General features: G+C 41.5%; 3 protein-coding genes across 3 annotated transcripts; 1 reads left to right on the top strand and 2 right to left on the bottom strand.

Moving 5' to 3' along the window:
• Nucleotides 1-201: 201 nt before the first annotated feature.
• On the bottom strand, nt 202-3993 carry LOC143528265 (calcium and integrin-binding family member 2-like). The gene is made up of 7 exons (XM_077023911.1): nt 3855-3993; nt 3640-3763; nt 3449-3483; nt 2777-2888; nt 1918-2065; nt 1639-1834; nt 202-864 (listed from the first exon to the last, which is right to left on the bottom strand). The coding sequence occupies exons 2-7, from the start codon at nt 3688-3690 to the stop codon at nt 843-845; spliced, it is 564 nt and encodes a 187-aa protein (XP_076880026.1). The 5' UTR covers nt 3691-3763; nt 3855-3993; the 3' UTR covers nt 202-842.
• A 383-nt stretch (nt 3994-4376) lies between these two features.
• Nucleotides 4377-10913, top strand: rab8b (RAB8B, member RAS oncogene family). Its single transcript, XM_077023910.1, has 8 exons — nt 4377-4655; nt 6891-6951; nt 7078-7138; nt 7288-7365; nt 7620-7709; nt 8314-8379; nt 8543-8593; nt 8777-10913. The coding sequence occupies exons 1-8, from the start codon at nt 4532-4534 to the stop codon at nt 8867-8869; spliced, it is 624 nt and encodes a 207-aa protein (XP_076880025.1). The 5' UTR covers nt 4377-4531; the 3' UTR covers nt 8870-10913.
• A 2200-nt stretch (nt 10914-13113) lies between these two features.
• gtf2a2 (general transcription factor IIA, 2) lies at nt 13114-16990 on the bottom strand. The gene is made up of 4 exons (XM_077023898.1): nt 16815-16990; nt 15506-15610; nt 15192-15318; nt 13114-13442 (listed from the first exon to the last, which is right to left on the bottom strand). The coding sequence occupies exons 1-4, from the start codon at nt 16884-16886 to the stop codon at nt 13417-13419; spliced, it is 330 nt and encodes a 109-aa protein (XP_076880013.1). The 5' UTR covers nt 16887-16990; the 3' UTR covers nt 13114-13416.
• Nucleotides 16991-17639: the final 649 nt, after the last annotated feature.

Below are 17639 nucleotides of genomic sequence, written 5' to 3'. Positions count from 1 at the left end.
CACCAAAAATATAAGAAGAGTGATGTGTGTTCAGTGCCATTTCCCACTGTTTCATGGTGTGGTTTCCTGCTTCACTTATTGTATCGTGCTCTCATTTTTAAAATTTGCTTTGAAAATTTTATTTCACTAAAATTATTTCTCACTAAATGCTTGCTTTGCATTATTAAAAGCAGGGCTTACATATGTCAATAGCAATAACTACATGGCTAACACTGTGCAAATCAGCTGACTTAGAATAAGGCTCAAAAAAGTAATAAAGATGAATGTCCAGAACCTGTTTACACTGGAGACATGCGTGTGGTGTCTACAGGACATACACTGTGTACTACAGAGTATCATCAACTCTCCAATAGTTAGTAGTCTTTACACAACATAATAAATGTTCACATCCAAGGTTAATAATTAAATGGGAATGTAGAAAGCCCATATGAAACTTCACACAAAGCTGAGGTTTCTGTCTTGGAGAATACGGAGCTTTCTACAGGGTCGGGTCACAAAGAAGTTTGAGAAGTTCATTGTGCAAAGAGTTCTTGTGCAGTCTGCCCTTGAACATGACCCTCATTTCACCTGCACAGAGCAGGTAGAGGAGCTACGTCTGCTCACGCATGAAGACTGTAGTGTCTGTTTCCCAGATCTGTATGCTTGCAGCTTACCTGTATACTTAAAGGCATTTTGGTCAACATCAAAATATAGAGTGTAGCAGCACAGGACACAGACAATCCTCCATAGTATCTGTCCAGAATATGTTGAGTCATTCATGTTCAGAATATGTTGAGTCATTTATCTGTCCAGAATTTGTCCAGTCATCCATATGTCCTCCTCCACAGCCCTTTCCTGGTTATTCAAATGCGTATGTGGAAGGTGCTGCATGCATAGATAGATAGATAGATAGATAGATAGACAGACAGACAGAGACACACACACACACACACACACACACACACACACACACACACACACACACACACACACACACACACACACACACACACACACACACACACACACACACACACACACACACACACAGCATTAATGGAGTTAGACAACCAAACATTAGCACGACTGCTAGCACACCAGCCCCACCCTCACTGACCGTCACAAGGGATGAAAACCAGTTTGAACCAGCTTCAGCCCAGATAGCTGATTATGGGATATATATATACCTGTCCAGCCCAATAATGCCTTCATCTCTCAGCTCTCAGCCACTTCCAAATGGTTTGTGCTATAAATTGGGATCCACTTACAGCCCCATGATAGATGGGGCAGCAGTAAAAGGTTTTGCAGGGGCTTTACGTACAAACAGCATGATGGCTATTTACTAGATTATTTAGCAGCTTTTTTACCAGACAACATAATACAAAGGAAGTCATGCTGGAGAAAGTGATTGTACCAAACAGAGACCCTTCCCAAGACTTTAGACCATTTCATATATATTTCATCTTATATCATAAGTAGATTTTTTTCATCATATACAGTATATTTCATCTTTTTCAATAATGACTTATTAATCGTATTTTCATGTTACATGGCATAATGGTGTCAAGATATCTGCAGTGTTAATCATCTAATGAAATCTAGAGCTTTGGAGATAATTTACATGTCACGATGGCGTCGGATAGCTGCAGTTTCAATTACCTAATGAAATCCGGAGCTTTGGAGATCATATTCTCAAAATCAGTGAGGGAAAGCTTTCTGTCTCCATCAAGGTCTGCTTCCTCCATCACCCTCCGGGAGACCAGCTTCCGTTCCTCTGGTTTCAGTTCTTCTCCAGTTAGCCTGTGCACCACTTCCTCCACGTCTTGCTCACACAGGAACCCGTCCATGTTGAAATCTGACAAACCAGAGGGGGAGTGAAGCAGGTATACTTGAAGAACATCACCTCCAACGGCACGGCGCACCACCGGGGCTGCTGACCGTATATCCTGAAGGCGTAGGTGATCTTCAGTTCTAGGGGTGCCATTTCACTCAGGATGGAGAACATGTCCACAAAGTCACTGAAGCTGAGGTCACCACTGCCGTCCTCCGAGAAGGTCTCTACTATGCGTTGACGGAAAGGGTTTTCCTACAGAGCAGAGTGTCAGCAAGTGTTAGGAGATCAGAAAGGGTGGTCAGAGAATCAGAAAGGGTCAGGGTATCAGAAAGGGTGGTCAGGGTAACAGAAAGGGTTAGGGTATCAGAAAGGGTTAGGGTATCAGAAAGGGTGGTCAGGGTATCAGAAAGGGTTAGGGTATCAGAAAGGGTGGTCAGGGTAACAGAAAGGGTTAGGGTATCAGAAAGGGTTAGGGTATCAGAAAGGGTGGTCAGGGTAACAGAAAGGGTGGTCAGGGTAACAGAAAGGGTTAGGGTATCAGAAAGGGTTAGGGTATCAGAAAGGGTGGTCAGGGTAACAGAAAGGGTTAGGGTATCAGAGAGGGTGGTCAGGGTATCAGAAAGGGTGGTTAGGGTATCAGAGAGGGTGGTCAGGGTATCAGAAAGGGTGGTCAGGGTATCAGAAAGGGTTAGGGTATCAGAAAGGGTGGTCAGGGTAACAGAAAGGGTTAGGGTATCAGAAAGGGTGGTCAGGGTAACAGAAAGGAAGGTAAAAGTGGCATGTCAGAGTGCCCCAACAATCACGGTCATCTGTTACTGATGTATACAATGTATGTATACAAACAAAACAAATTTACAATTCAAGTATTAAAACATTACATATTAAATTAAACGATTAGGAATGAAAGATTAGAAATATGGTATGAAAATGTAAGACTGTTTGAGGTATGTTCTTTAAGCCTACCTTAAGTTCAGGCAGGGTGATGATGAGAGAGGAAGGGAGAGTGACATCCGGATTGTTTGTGTAGTCCAGGGGAACCAGGTTGGGGGCCAACTCACGAAACCGTCCATGTAACCTAGAGCAGGAGGAAAACACCACTGAGCTGAAGATGTGGTGGTTCAGTACAGAGGTAAGAAATCTGCACTGTCTCCATGAGTCTGGTTAGCAAAAGTAGCTCCTACATGTATTGTGTTGTGTTGTGCTAAGAGCATGCAGCACAACCGAAGCTCAGACTTTAGACTCAGCGATGAAATCGTTCTGCACTGCAGAAAAGTTTCCTGTGTATCCTAAGTGCAGCCTGGTGGATTGCCTGGTGGATTGTAGTATGTGTCTTTGGGTAGGAGCTACATCAGGTAACTAAACTCAGTTTTAGGGTACACAGGATCTATATCAGGTAACTAAACTCAGTATGATATACGAGTGATAAGTATAAAGTGTATATATGTGTGTAAAATGAAAATGACATTTTCTTAATTATTTTTAGTAACAACAATTTTACAGTATTTACACGCATTTAATGCAGGGACACACTAATAATTTAATGATCTAGGACCAGATGTGTCTTCTTTACAGGGAAAACCAGCAGAGCAAGTGATGCAGACGCAGATGAACAGAAACGATTGTTCAGCCACTTACCGCAGAATTTCTTTACTGGTGAAAAACGTGCAGTCCTGTTTGAAGACATTAAGAGTTCTTTGAAAAAAGGCTGTTTGAATACTGTCTCTGGAATGCTACATTATATAGAATAATATACGGCATTTAAAGAGGGCATTAATAGCATTTAAAAATCAAACGCTCCAGTGGCACTAAAACCAGAGCTGCGCTACCTGGTACTCGTCCAGTTGTTCATCTTTGAAGGTTGTTTGTTTACTTCCCATGTCCTTTTAGCTGTCTTCTCTACATCGCTGCGTGTCGCGCACATTCAGTCGCATTAAGGCATCATTGTGAGATCTAATTCATGGAAGAAATTAAAAGGTCAAAACCTTTGCGACAACTAGCACGACGTAACAAATGAGAAAGAAGCAGCGCAAAGCCGCTACACCTGTTGTGGGTCAGCCTGTGTATCCTGTCGCTCAGCGTCATAAGACCGACTGCCAAATATTTATTTAGTGGTGAGAACAACACGGCGCTCCCGGTGGGGACCAGCAGGTGGCGACATACACTATCAAGGAAAAATATTGAAATTTAAAGAGAGAGATAGATTTCATTGTATTGAAAGACAACAATGCGTTTGATGTTACTAAACCCCAGATATGTACTGGTTAGCCAAAAGTGTTAAGTATTCTAAACTACACTGCGTAGACCCGTGGGGACAGACATGGCGCTAGAATTATATTATATATTTACTCAATTAATTCATTCTTGGTCCTAGAAAACTCTGGGTGGACTACCACCCAGTTCAGTTCCCCAGACATATTATTAGCCTATTATACTGTCATTAACAAACATAATTAATGCACATGGTGTTTCTATATTCATGTGTAACGTTTCTGTTTTACAGTATTTACAGTTTTTTCCCCAACTGGGAATAAAACTTGAATCTGGCTACAGGTCCCGAGTCTCGGCATGACGTCAGCCGCCACACGCCCAGCCTCTTCCTCGGTGCAGTAGTGGCAAAAAAAAACTAGTTCACCCACATTTCGTATGTACCGTTAGTTAAACACCGTTACTTTGCCAGCACACCGGGCAAGGTAGCTGCACAGAAACACCCGAGAAGACATGGCAAAGACCTACGATTACCTCTTCAAACTTCTGCTCATCGGAGACAGCGGAGTTGGCAAGACGTGCCTGCTGTTTCGCTTCAGCGAGGACGCGTTCAACACCACCTTCATTTCCACCATCGGTCAGTTCACGAGAACGTTTCACGTTTTATTTTAGCCGTTCGCGGTCAAGCGGGCGGCCGGGGGGGGAATGAAATGGAGTAGGTTGTGATTTCAGTAAAACGGGCGGCTGTGGTGAACGTGTGTGTGTGAAAGTACACGGCAGCGGTGGAGCGGAGTTGAGTGACAGGAAGAGGCCTTCCGTTTGACAACTTCACCCTAGCTGCTAACGGGCTAGTCGGGTGGGGTGTTAGCCTAGCCTAGCCTAGCCTAGCCTAGCATGTGTTGTGTCCAGTACTTCAACCACTTCACTGTCCGCGCTGGTGCTTCACTGGCGCGTTTTGAATAGTTGACGTACACGGCTGATGTTTAGTCACCAGAGACTTAATAATAATCAGTTTGTCTGGGTGACATTTGGCTAACTAGCAACATGCTATCGGGAATGTAATGTCGACGGCTAACGAGGCTGGCTACCTAGTTCATGTTAAGTGTTATTGTAGCTAATGTTAAGCGCTAACTCTGTTACTCTAGCTTGATCATGTTAAGTGCTAACTAGCCAATTAATGTTAAGTGCTAACTCTATCTAGTTAATGTTAAGTGCTAACTCTATCTAGTTAATGTTAAATGCTAACTCTATCTAGTTAATGTTAAGTGCTAACTCTATCTAGTTAATGTTAAGTGCTAACTCTATCTAGTTAATGTTAAGTGCTAACTCTATCTAGTTAATGTTAAGTGCTAACTCTATCTAGTTAATGTTAAGTGCTAACTCTATCTAGTTAATGTTAAGTGCTAACTCTATCTAGTTAATGTTAAGTGCTAACTCTCTAGTTAATGTTAAGTTATAATTCTAACTACTCCATCTAGTTCATGTTAAGTTATACTCTATCTAGTTCATGTTAAGTGCTAGCTAGTTCATGTTAAGTTATACTCTATCTAGTTCATGTTAAGTGCTAGCTAGTTCATGTTAAGTTATACTCTATCTAGTTAATGTTAAGTTATAATTCTAACTACTCTATCTAGTTCATGTTAAACTCTAGCTAGTTCATGTTAAACTCTAGCTAGTTCATGTTAAACTCTAGCTAGTTCATGTTAAGTGCTAACTGTCTAGTTAATGTTAAGTGTTATTTATAGCTAGTTAAGGTAAAGTGCTAACTCTGGCTAGCTAGCTAATTTGATGCTAACCTTGGTGACAGCAGGTTTACATTATATATGTAGATAGCTAGTTAGGTATGGAAGAAAGGCATATTTATCTGGTTATTACATAGCTAGCCTGCTAGCTAAGTAGCTTTTAGCCACCTTGTGACATGTTCCATAGAGCTAGTCAAGTAAACACGTGCATGATTTACAGTGTCGCCAGCCAGGCTGAAATGAACTTTTCAACTCCTCACTTTTCACCAAAAACGTTAGGCTAATCAGAACTGCTTGCTAGCTGTGCCACAGTGTAGCATTAATAATAGTTAAACATATAAACCTTAAAGATGTCCTACTTTAAGAGGGGTTAATTTCTGGGAATCCAAACTGAATGGGTCCAGAGTTTGATTTGTTTGAAAAATTATTTAAACATCCTGTGCTCACAGGCATTGAGGTTTTCTGTGCAGATAGATAGCTGGTTTACGTCCATGGAAGGTTATTTGTTTGCTTACATTGATACACAAGACAGTCAGCTGTCCATTTTGGCTTTTGTGAGCTGCACGTATTGCTTTGGTTGGGGTGGGGTGGATTATTTGGGGTGATTGGGATGTTTCCTGTCTGCAAACAGAGCAGGAGTTCTTTGACCTTTCCTTGTTGCTATGCCACATACTTCCTCTATTGCCATGGAGAACCCTGCTGCCTCACTTCCTGTTATATATTGTGTCAAGGCTTTCAGTGGACATAAGACTGATTATAAACTTCCAAATCCCCTCATAACTGTAAATTATAAATCCCTCATAAAAACTGAAGCAGTTTCAGTTCCCACTGAATGCAACAAGTAGTGATTAGTTAACACAGTGATACAGCATCTTAATCTAGACCCAACTTATACAATGACACAGTGATACAGCATCTTAATCTAAACCCACTTAGAATGGGAGGTTCGTGTCTCTGTGGCCGTTGTTCTGAACGTCCATCTGTTCTGTTCTGGTGCTTCATCACAATGTGTGCCACAGTTTTTTTTTTACAGACAGTGACATCTAAGCAGAATTCAAGCTGTCTGGGGTTAAAGTCAAAAGAGACCATGTTATGACCATATTATCATGCTGTTGTCTTCATTCTTTCAGGGATTGACTTCAAAATTAGAACAGTTGAGCTGGATGGAAAGAAAATCAAGCTTCAGATCTGGTGAGAAATACAGAGTCAGTCGGATTACGTTCAGATTACATCCATCAGCCCTGCATGGCAGAGCCTAGGCAGTAACGTGTGTGTGCGCGCGTGTTGCATGTGTGTGTGTCGGTGTGTGTTCTGTAGGGACACGGCCGGACAAGAGCGCTTTAGAACCATCACCACAGCTTACTACAGAGGTGCAATGGTGAGGACACACTCATTAATCACAGAGTCCCCTGCAAATACGTTGGATTGCAGTTATAGAATATATAATAGTAATAACAGAAGTTAAAGGCGTAACGTATGTGTGTTTTTGCATGGGTACTTCACCACTCTCTTGTCTTGTCTACTCAGGGCATCATGTTGGTATATGACATCACTAACGAAAAGTCATTTGACAACATCAAGAACTGGATCAGAAACATTGAGGAGGTAAGGAGAGTGTGAGTGCTACCACAGCCTCTGGATCTGAAGAGTAGGATCTGAGAGAGAAAAATAATTTTATAAATGGAGAATATTCATAATTTCCTGAAATTATTTATTGAATAATTTCTTCATCAGTTTGATCTTACTTGACTTTACATCACAAATAAATGGAGACAGAATTTTCCTAAAGAGTAAATTGCCTGGCTCGGCTCTTGGACTGTCTGGGGAAACTGTGGTAATTTTTGTCTTGTTCTGAACAGCATGCGTCGTCTGATGTGGAGCGAATGATTTTGGGAAACAAGTGTGACATGAATGATAAGAGACAAGTGTCGAAGGAGAAGGGTGAGAAGGTGTGTGGAGCAGATACGAACAGCTGCAGCCGTGGGGTCTGCTGCACTTTGGGATGAAGGACCTGACATTTTTATGACGTTTTTATGATGCTTTTATGATGCTTTTATGACGTTTTTATGATGTATTTCTGATTCTTTTATTTCGTATTTATGACGTATTTATGATGCTTTTATGCCGTATTTATGATGTTTTTATGATGTATTTATGATGCTTTTATGCCGTATTTATTAGGTTTTTATGATGTATTTACATTGTTTTAATGTTTTTATGATGTATTTATGATGCTTTTATGCCGTATTTATTAGGTTTTTATGATGTATTTACATTGTTTTAATGTTTTTATGATGTATTTATGATGCTTTTATGCCGTATTTATTAGGTTTTTATGATGTATTTACATTGTTTTAATGTTTTTATGATGTATTTATGATGCTTTTATGCCGTATTTATTAGGTTTTTATGATGTATTTACATTGTTTTAATGTTTTTATGACATAGTGTATTTGATATCCGTATGTATGATGTGTTTGACATTTAGGGTGTATCTATATTTGTTTGTATTTAAGACAGATTTGTGATGTACTTTGTTTCTGCTTCTTACAGCTAGCTATCGATTATGGGATCAAGTTCTTGGAGACAAGTGCAAAATCCAGCACAAATGTAGAAGAGGTATGAGAAGATTAAATATTGCTTGACACAAATTACCAGTGATCATATTTTTTGTACTAATAATAAGCACAAAAGTAATAGTCAATTAATTAATTTTAATTCATTGTGCTTGTTCTGAAGTTCTGTCCGATGCTAACAAGTACTGACTTTCCTTATAATACAGGCATTCTTTACCCTCAGCAGAGACATTATGGCCAGACTTAATAGGAAAATGGTATGTTTGGATTATTATATTATATTATATATTTTATAAATCCATTTAGAATGATGATGATTTTTATAAACTTTTAAAAAGTCTTACCAATGAATTCACCAGTAAAATGGACATTCAAATAATTGATTCAATGAAACATTGAACCCTTCCCTCTTGTGTGTGTGTGTGTGTGTGTGTGTGTAGAATGACAATAACCCATCAGGTGGAGGAGGACCAGTCAAGATCACTGAAAATCGCTCCAAGAAGCCCAGTTTCTTCCGCTGCTCCCTTCTCTAACCACGCAGATCCAACCTCGGCGTACCAGGATATACTGTCTTTGTGTGAGAGAGAGAGAACATATCTTAGGGGTTTCTGTACAATATTTTGAAGCACAGCATGTGTGTGTGTGTGTGTGTGTGTGAGTGAGAGTGAGAGAGAGAGAGAGAGAGAGAGAGAGAGAGAGAGAGTCTGTGAGGATGGATGAGAGTATGTGGATGGTAGCGTGCGTGTGCGTGCAGTGCCACTGGAGTGTGAACTGCTGCTGAGGGCTCTGGACACCCTTCCTCAGGAACATGCAATGAACACGCACTGAAGGCTCTCCAAGAGAAAGGAAGGCAGAGCTCAGCTTGATTCTTATTAGCACCCCCCACCAAAATAAAAGTCCCTTCTAATTTTCAGTAGTTCCTAAGTTATGCCCCATCTGCACTTTTAATGCAATAATTGTTTAAAAACCTTCAGATTACATTTGCTTTTAAATTGATTAGTGTGATAGTTGATGTCATGAAAGTTTATGAAGGACAGCAGAACACGCGGGGGTTGTGAGGGAGTCCAGTGGGTGTGTACCATTGGCTCAACAGTACTCAGTACCTGAATGGTCCAAGGTAGTTACCATGGAAACATGCAATACTGATGACCACTGGTTATCCCGACGAATCTGGATCATATCTGTAAGCTTGTTTTTAAAAGCACATCTGTTCTGGTCTTACAAATATGACCTCAGAAATGTTTACATTCAGTATCTTTGCAGATAATTTCAGGAGGATTTCTGAATACAGATTGTGTAAGGAAGGCGTGGGCTACCCTTCGCTGTTCGAAAGCCAGCTAATGATTACATTGTAGGATGTGCAATATTTTCGAGGACAGTCTTCCTATCTTCTAGCTGATTCTACCATAAGTACAAGAGACCAAAGTAACTGACCCCTGAAGACACTGTGGTATGGGTCAGGTCTGCTGTCGGTGTCCTGTTTTTCCCCATAAATGAAGGACGTCCCCAGATGCTAACAGGGCCAGTACTGGATTCTATTGTGTATCACTTTAACGGGTCCCTAGTTTCATTCACTGTTGGCATAGGTATAATTTGTGGGTCATGTATTCTTTTAATATCATGTACATTCCATTTTTTGATTGAAATCACAGATAAAGAGAGTGAGAGACAGAGAGAGAGAGAGGAGGGGGGGGGGGTTTGACAAATGAGGAAAACTTGTGTCCATGTGCATGTTGAATTGGCAGTCAGCTTGGCCCGAGCTGGGCTCTGGATATTCACATTATGTTTACTAATGGTATTATATTTTTATACTTTATGTACTATATGGAAGCACCTGTTACTATTCTATAAAAACCACTTCAGATGTTCAGCTGCGTGACGTTAACGTCATTTATTAACATACGTGTGACATTAATGTGTCATTTACTCTTTTAAATTTTTTCATTATTTACAGTATGATGTTTTGACTTTTCTAATTCCCATTTTATAAGATTCTGTAAGTACGTTTTTGTGGTCTGGTGTTTGATACCACTGATTCAGTATTTTCTTTATGTCTGTTCTTGGTCTTGCACTGGGGGGGGATGTTTGTTTGAACCACTCACAGCTGTTTGCAGTACCTCTGTGCTGATGTGCATCAGTACTGATGTGTTGAACCTTTTCCAGATGTATTGGGTTGAATGTTGTGCCACTTCAGCTAACATTAACCCTTTCTTATTCTTTCGTCTTCTTATGTTATTCTACAAGTATTTACATTTGTTTAAGGGTGCACTATTGCTTGAGTTTCATTGGCTGTTTAGCCTGTCCGTTACAGGCATCTGAGACACAGTCTAATAGTGTGCATGGGTGTGGCATTCCTAATGACCTGAGTGGTCGTGATTTGAATAAGCATGCTGGCACATTTGCATACTTCACAATGTAACTATGATGGCGGTTAACCTCCTGTAGAAACATAATAATGAGTTTAATGCAGCATCTGTAATGACTTTTTCATACATTTTTCTGTTCTCTTGTCTGTGCTGTAACATATCAGTGAAACCTGATATTACATAAGAATTAAACTATCTTTTATACATTAAATTGGCGCATCTGTTATTTTGTATATTATTTTTATATCTGTACCATAGCTGAAAACAATAATGAAATAATAATAATTCAACACTCATATAAAGTTATCGTATCCAGGGGAATGACCCTGTTTAGCACTGGCCCTACAGCAGCATCCTGACCTGCTGGACGCCCACAACGGGGCCCTGGAAGTAAACCTAACCAAGACTAAATATTGTCTACCAGACAAAGCCCAGATATCAGGAACACTGGTACCAGTACCAGTTAAGCCTGGGCAGCACTGTCCTCGAGCACACACTGAACTACACTTACCTCAGTCTCACCAGCACTGCATGCACTGATGAAAATCACATAGAACAGATCCTGGAAATTATGGATGAACCTTTGAGACTCATCCTGGATCAGACGGCAGGGAACAGGCCATGTAGAATATACCGAATAACATTCAAGTGTATTTTAGGATAAAGTAATTTCTAATGAGTGAAAAATGTATTAGGTCTCTAACCTGCATCCACAGCAGTCTGAGGGCTTTAGGCTACAGAAGGAATAAGAGATCAAACACTTCCTGTAGATTGCCATTGGAGCTTCTTTATACACATAAGTACAAATATGGACCCCCCCCCCCCCCCCATATTGCATATGTATTGTATAGCTGTGGCAGGGTGAGGATGCGGTGGAAGGCAAATCCATCACCACGTCTGCTGTCTAAGCACCCACCATGCATGAAGGCACCTGCATACTGAGACGGTCAGAAGACTGGAGAGATTTAGCCAGCAGAGCAGCTCTTAGCCTTCTTGTCCTGGGCAGCTTTGCCTTTGCTGGTGTATGCGCAGTGGGCTTCAGGGGTTGGTGCAGGTCAAGGGGATGCCGGGAACTTGCAGACTGACATCCACACACACACACACACACACCTAACACACATCTACATTTTACTGAATTGGATGGTACTACCAGAGAACTGTCAACTAATCTATACTAAATTATTATTGTCTCTAGTCTTATGTGTGTTGATCTTCTGTGGACAGACGTTTCTCCAGTTGCTGGCAGAGATGCACCTTGGCTCTGTATTTCCACTGTATGCTGTTGTTCAGGATGTCAATGCTGCTGCTAATCACTAACAGGCAGGTGCAGTCATGGCCTGGTGGTTGGGGAACTGGTCTTGTGACCGGGTTTGATTCCCAGGCCTGAGGCCATGACTGAGGTGCCCTTGAGCAAGGCACCTAACCCCAACTGCTCCCTGGGCGCCGGGTTAGGGCTGCCCATCGCTCTGGGCACGTGTGCACCACAGCTCCCTAGTAATCACTAGTGTGTTCTAATTGCACAGATGGGTAAAATGCGGAGGACAAATTTTGATTGGGGTGTAAATTGACAAATATGGCACATTTCATTTTCAGGTTGGACCTGGTCTGGTTCAGCAGTCTGAAAAAGCCACGGGAACCGCTGCAGTGTTCACACCACACGTAGGACACGGCACCAGGGGCCCTCCTACATCATCACGTGTGAGGACACACTGGACACTGGAGGCTGTGAGCAACACATTTACATCACGTCCAACAAGGTGGTTTATTCTCAATGATGCATCATATAGTTTATATTTGGGCAACACGGTGGCTTGGTGGTTAGCACGTTTGCCTCTCAGCACTGGGGTCTTGGGTTCAAGTCCCTATCTGAGTGGAGTTTCCATGTTCTCCCCGTGTCTGCGTGGGTTTCCTCCGGGGTCTCCGGTTTCCTCCCACAGTCCAAAAACATGGAGGTTAGGTAAATTGGCAGTCCCTGACAAATTCTCCCTGAGTGTCTGTGTCTCTATGTTCAATAAAAAGTGTGTGTGTCCCCAATGGTGGATGGTGTTCTGCCACTAGAGTCTGTCCTCTCTCCCCTTCTTGCACCCCATTCAGTCCCCCAGGTGGCTGCCGCTTCTCGTGTGTGTGTGTGTGTGATTGGTTGTCTGTGACTTGTAAAGCGCCTTGGGTATTCAGAAAGGCGCTATATAAATTGAATATTCATTCATTCATATAACCCCAAACCTAGCCCTGATCTAAACCTTATTTAAACAGAACCTTACTCTAATATACACTTCTAATCATCTATATATTTCTAAGACCTCCTCAAGTGTCCTAGTCTCATTACTCATAAAAAGACATACATGGGCCCTTATTTGGTCAGCACACCACAACACACATGTCCACTTTACTCCAGTGAATCTGACACCACACACTTTAAAACTACTTTATTAAATGATTAAAGGTAAATTGTAATAAACTCAAACAGGAAACAAAAAACGGTGTTTCTACAAAAATTAGAGATAAATCCATTAAAAAAAAATATCGTCCCAAGGCCTCGTCTTGAGCAGCCTTGTGCTGAGCTGGTTGGTATATGAAGGATGAAGAAGTGTTGCCTGTAATAAATAATATGTACACAGTCCTCTCTGTGTGACTGGCCTTCACCGTAGCCCTCCTCTGTCAGCATGGCACTCTGCTCCTGTCCCAGGTCCTGCTCTCTGCCTCCCAGTGCACCATCACTCTGCTGGATTGGAACCAGTGTCTGAAACGAAATGTGAAGACATTATAAACCAACCCACACATAATAACACAATAATAAAGCTACATGGGACTACAGTTCCTCTACATTAAAGCTACATGGGACTACAGTTCCTCTACATTAAAACTACATGGGACTACAGTTCCTCTACATTAAAACTACATGGGACTACAGTTCCTCTACAATAAAGCTACATGGGACCACAGTTCCTCTACATTAAAGCTACATGGGACCACAGTTCCTCTATAATAAAGCTACATGGGACTACAGTTCCTCTACATTAAAGCTACATGGGACTACAGTTCCTCTACATTAAAGCTACATGGGACCACAGTTCCTCTATAATAAAGCTACATGGGACTACAGTTCCTCTACATAAAAGCTACATGGGACTACAGTTCCTCTACATTAAAACTACATGGGACTACAGTTCCTCTATAATAAAGCTACATGGGACTACAGTTCCTCTACATTAAAGCTACATGGGACCACAGTTCCTCTATAATAAAGCTACATGGGACCACAGTTCCTCTACATTAAAGCTACATGGGACTACAGTTCCTCTATAATAAAGCTATATGGGACTACAGTTCCTCTATAATAAAGCTATATGGGACTACAGTTCCTCTACATTAAAGCTACATGGGACTACAGTTCCTCTACATTAAAGCTACATGGGACTACAGTTCCTCTATAATAAAGCTATATGGGACTACAGTTCCTCTATAATAAAGCTATATGGGACTACAGTTCCTCTACATTAAAGCTACATGGGACTACAGTTCCTCTATAGTAAAGCTACATGGGACTACAGTTCCTCTATAATAAAGCTACATGGGACTACAGTTCCTCTATAATAAAGCTATATGGGACTACAGTTCCTCTACATTAAAGCTACATGGGACTACAGTTCCTCTATAGTAAAGCTACATGGGACTACAGTTCCTCTATAATAAAGCTACATGGGACTACAGTTCCTCTATAATAAAGCTATATGGGACTACAGTTCCTCTACATTAAAGCTACATGGGACTACAGTTCCTCTACATTAAAGCTACATGGGACTACAGTTCCTCTACATTAAAGCTACATGGGACCACAGTTCCTCTATAATAAAGCTACATGGGACCACAGTTCCTCTATAATAAAGCTATATGGGACCACAGTTCCTCTATAATAAAGCTATATGGGACTACAGTTCCTCTACATCAGGGGTCGGCAACCTTTGAGACATGGAGTGCCAACTTTAACATGTCCAGTCAATGAGTGTGCCACTATGGCGGCGAGTTTAAATTGTTGACCGAGGAGGGGGGGAGGTGTAAATGGACACAAATTAAGTATTATATCGCGATCGATCGCCAAGTATAAATGCCTCCGCCATTCGCGCTAGGTGTGCGTGCGGAGTCGCGCGCTACGGTCACTCGCGAAAGTATAATCCATTAATATAATAATTTATATTAAATTATATATATTTTTGCTGATGCTGGTCCAGCGTGTCGCGTGCCAGTGACTATGCCTCGGCGTGCCAATGGTGGCACGTGTGCCATAGGTTGCCGACCTCTGCTCTACATTAAAGCTACATGGGACTACAGTTCCTCTACATTAAAACTACATGGGACTACAGTTCCTCTACATTAAAACTACATGGGACCACAGTTCCTCTATAATATCAAATGGGCTAGAACTGTGACATATTTCACTGATGCCTAGTAGACACTAGGAGACAAAACAACAAAAGAAGAACAATCTTACTTTTGCCATCGCAGGCTACAATCTTCATCTTGTCCACTTTCACCAGGTCAGTCACTTCACGGAACTCCACATCATTTAAAACAAACGTCCACACATTGTCACAAAATCTATATGTGTTCAGTGATCCCTGCACACAAGACAGAGAGACGCCCTCATAATGCATTCAAGTCTTCAAACCTTTATTCAGAATCTTCCAGAAGAGGTGTGCTGGGACACCAGGCCTTGCTAAACTGCATAATAATTACTATGACTGTTTTAGCAATTACCCTAAACTTTTAGAATAATGTGTAATGCTGCCATGTCCTCGTACTGACCTTAAAGTTCACTCTGTTGCGAACTCGGTTGGCCAGGGCGGTGTTGATTGCTTTGTCAAACTGCAGCAGTACTTGTAGGGCTAATTGTGGGGTAATTTGCTGAGTCTGTGTAGGAAAAAAAAACCCAGTAATAATAAGCTGTTCAACCCAGAGTCGGAGTCGGAGGGGGGGGGTCTTCTCTTCAAGAACAGCTCCACATCACATCAGCCCGTTATCAGCGCTGCAGGGTGAATGACTTTCCTCTCATCTGTCTGGTGTCTAACTACTCACCATCCAGTAACCTCGTTCTTTTAAACCAAGTAAGCGTTGGCTGGTGCATTAAGTGGAGATTTTAGAAATGACTCTGCTGAAATGATCCCACTGCTGCTGTGCAAAACGCAAAGTCATGTTGCTCATCACCACACACACACAACTGAAGTATTAACATGTCTGGCTGGTCTAGTTTATTTTCTAATGTTTTGTTTAACTGCCCCACTCCAATAGCCCTGCTAGTGTTGTTTAACTGCCCCGTCAGTGTTTTGTTTAACTGCCCCACACCAGCTGCCCCGTTAGTGTTTTAACTGCCCCACTAGTGTTTTAACTGCCCCACACGAACTGCCCCATTAGTGTTTTAACTGCCCCACACCAGCTGCCCCGTTAGTGTTTTAACTGCCCCACACCAGCTGCCCCGTTAGTGTTTTAACTGCCCCACACCAACTGCCCCGTTAGTGTTTTAACTGCCCCATTAGTGTTTTAACTGCCCCACACCAACTGCCCTGCTAGTGTTTTAACAGGCCCATTAGTGTTTTAACTGCCCCACACCAACTGCCCCGTTAGTGTTTTAACTGCCCCATTAGTGTTTTAACTGCCCCACACCAACTGCCCTGCTAGTGTTTTAACAGACCCATTAGTGTTTTAACTGCCCCACACCAACAGCCCCGTTAGTGTTTTAACTGCCCCACACCACCAGCCCCGTTAGTGTTTTAACTGCCCCACACCAACAGCCCTGCTAGTGTTGTTTAACTGCCCCACACCAACAGCCCTGCTAGTGTTGTTTAACTGCCCCACACCAACAGCCCTGCTAGTGTTGTTTAACTGCCCCACACCAACAGCCCCGCTAGTGTTTTAACAGGCCCATTAGTGTTTTAACTGCCCCACACCAACTGCCCCGTTAGTGTTTTAACTGCCCCACACCAACAGCCCCGTTAGTGTTGTTTAACTGCCCCGTTAGTGTTTTAAATGCCCCGCTAGTGGTTTGTTTAACTGCCCCACACCAGGTCGCCCAGGACGTAAACTAGCCAACCGGGACCAGCCGAAGCGGGCCGCTCACCTGGATCAGCTCGTCCAGACTCTCCTGCAGACTGTTCCCCAGGGTCGTGTTCCTGTACAGCTGATACGCCATTTCTCACTTCACTGAGTCCGATGATCTTGGTTCAAACGTCCGAACCCGCCGGAGATGCTACGTGCTAAAGCTAGCAGCCCGACACTTCCGCCTCACGCGCTCCACTTCCGTCACGACGTCACGACGCACAACAACATAAAAAAAGAAGCAAAATATTCATGAAGTATATAGTATAATAATATACTACATTACATTAGAGGATTACATATTACACATTTATATATATATATATATATATATATATATATATATATATATATATATATATATATATATATATATATATATATATATATATATATATGTATATATATATAAATTTATATATATATATATATATATAATAATATATAATATAATAATATACTACATTACATTAGAGGATTACATATTACAAATGTGTGTGTGTATATATATATATATATATATATATATAATAAAATATCATAAATTATGATATATCAGGTATTGAAAATTCTGTAATCTAATAAAGCGGTCATATCGGAGCTACTTTAAGTTGAAGGAGAGGACTCTGTAAAATGATGAAAGTCGTTGAGTCTGATGCAAGAACATTTTAACATTTTTTCTCTAATTTGCTACATTTTAGTGGCTCTGTCAGTGCTAACTCCTACAGGAGTGCGCGTTCATGAGAAGATTTTGCCTTGTCCTGTTTTCACGGACGTGTCATTCATTAAATTGCTATTTAGAGGTCAAATGAGCAACGTTCATAGTTGCAGAGGCAAAACATTTAAT

This window comes from Brachyhypopomus gauderio, chromosome 12 (assembly GCF_052324685.1).
Source record: "Brachyhypopomus gauderio isolate BG-103 chromosome 12, BGAUD_0.2, whole genome shotgun sequence".
NCBI lineage: Eukaryota > Metazoa > Chordata > Actinopteri > Gymnotiformes > Hypopomidae > Brachyhypopomus > Brachyhypopomus gauderio.
This window is presented reverse-complemented; position numbering and strand designations above follow the sequence as displayed.

Bases quoted from the DNA above. Each gene is read 5' to 3' on its own strand.
- gtf2a2 (XM_077023898.1), bottom strand. From the start codon at position 16,886: ATGGCGTATCAGCTGTACAGGAACACGACCCTGGGGAACAGTCTGCAG. The intron at 15,611-16,814 runs GTGAGCGGCCCG...TTTCCTACACAG, and splicing joins GTCTGGACGAGCTGATCCAG to ACTCAGCAAATTACCCCACA. The intron at 15,319-15,505 runs GTCAGTACGAGG...TCTTGTGTGCAG, and splicing joins GCAACAGAGTGAACTTTAAG to GGATCACTGAACACATATAG.
- LOC143528265 (XM_077023911.1), bottom strand. From the start codon at position 3,690: ATGGGAAGTAAACAAACAACCTTCAAAGATGAACAACTGGACGAGTAC. The intron at 3,484-3,639 runs GTAGCGCAGCTC...GTCTTCAAACAG, and splicing joins AACAACTGGACGAGTACCAG to GACTGCACGTTTTTCACCAG. The intron at 865-1,638 runs GTAATTGAAACT...CTATGCATGCAG, and splicing joins AAAGCTCCGGATTTCATTAG to CACCTTCCACATACGCATTT.
- rab8b (XM_077023910.1), top strand. From the start codon at position 4,532: ATGGCAAAGACCTACGATTACCTCTTCAAACTTCTGCTCATCGGAGAC. The intron at 4,656-6,890 runs GTCAGTTCACGA...TCATTCTTTCAG, and splicing joins CACCTTCATTTCCACCATCG to GGATTGACTTCAAAATTAGA. The intron at 8,594-8,776 runs GTATGTTTGGAT...GTGTGTGTGTAG, and splicing joins CCAGACTTAATAGGAAAATG to AATGACAATAACCCATCAGG.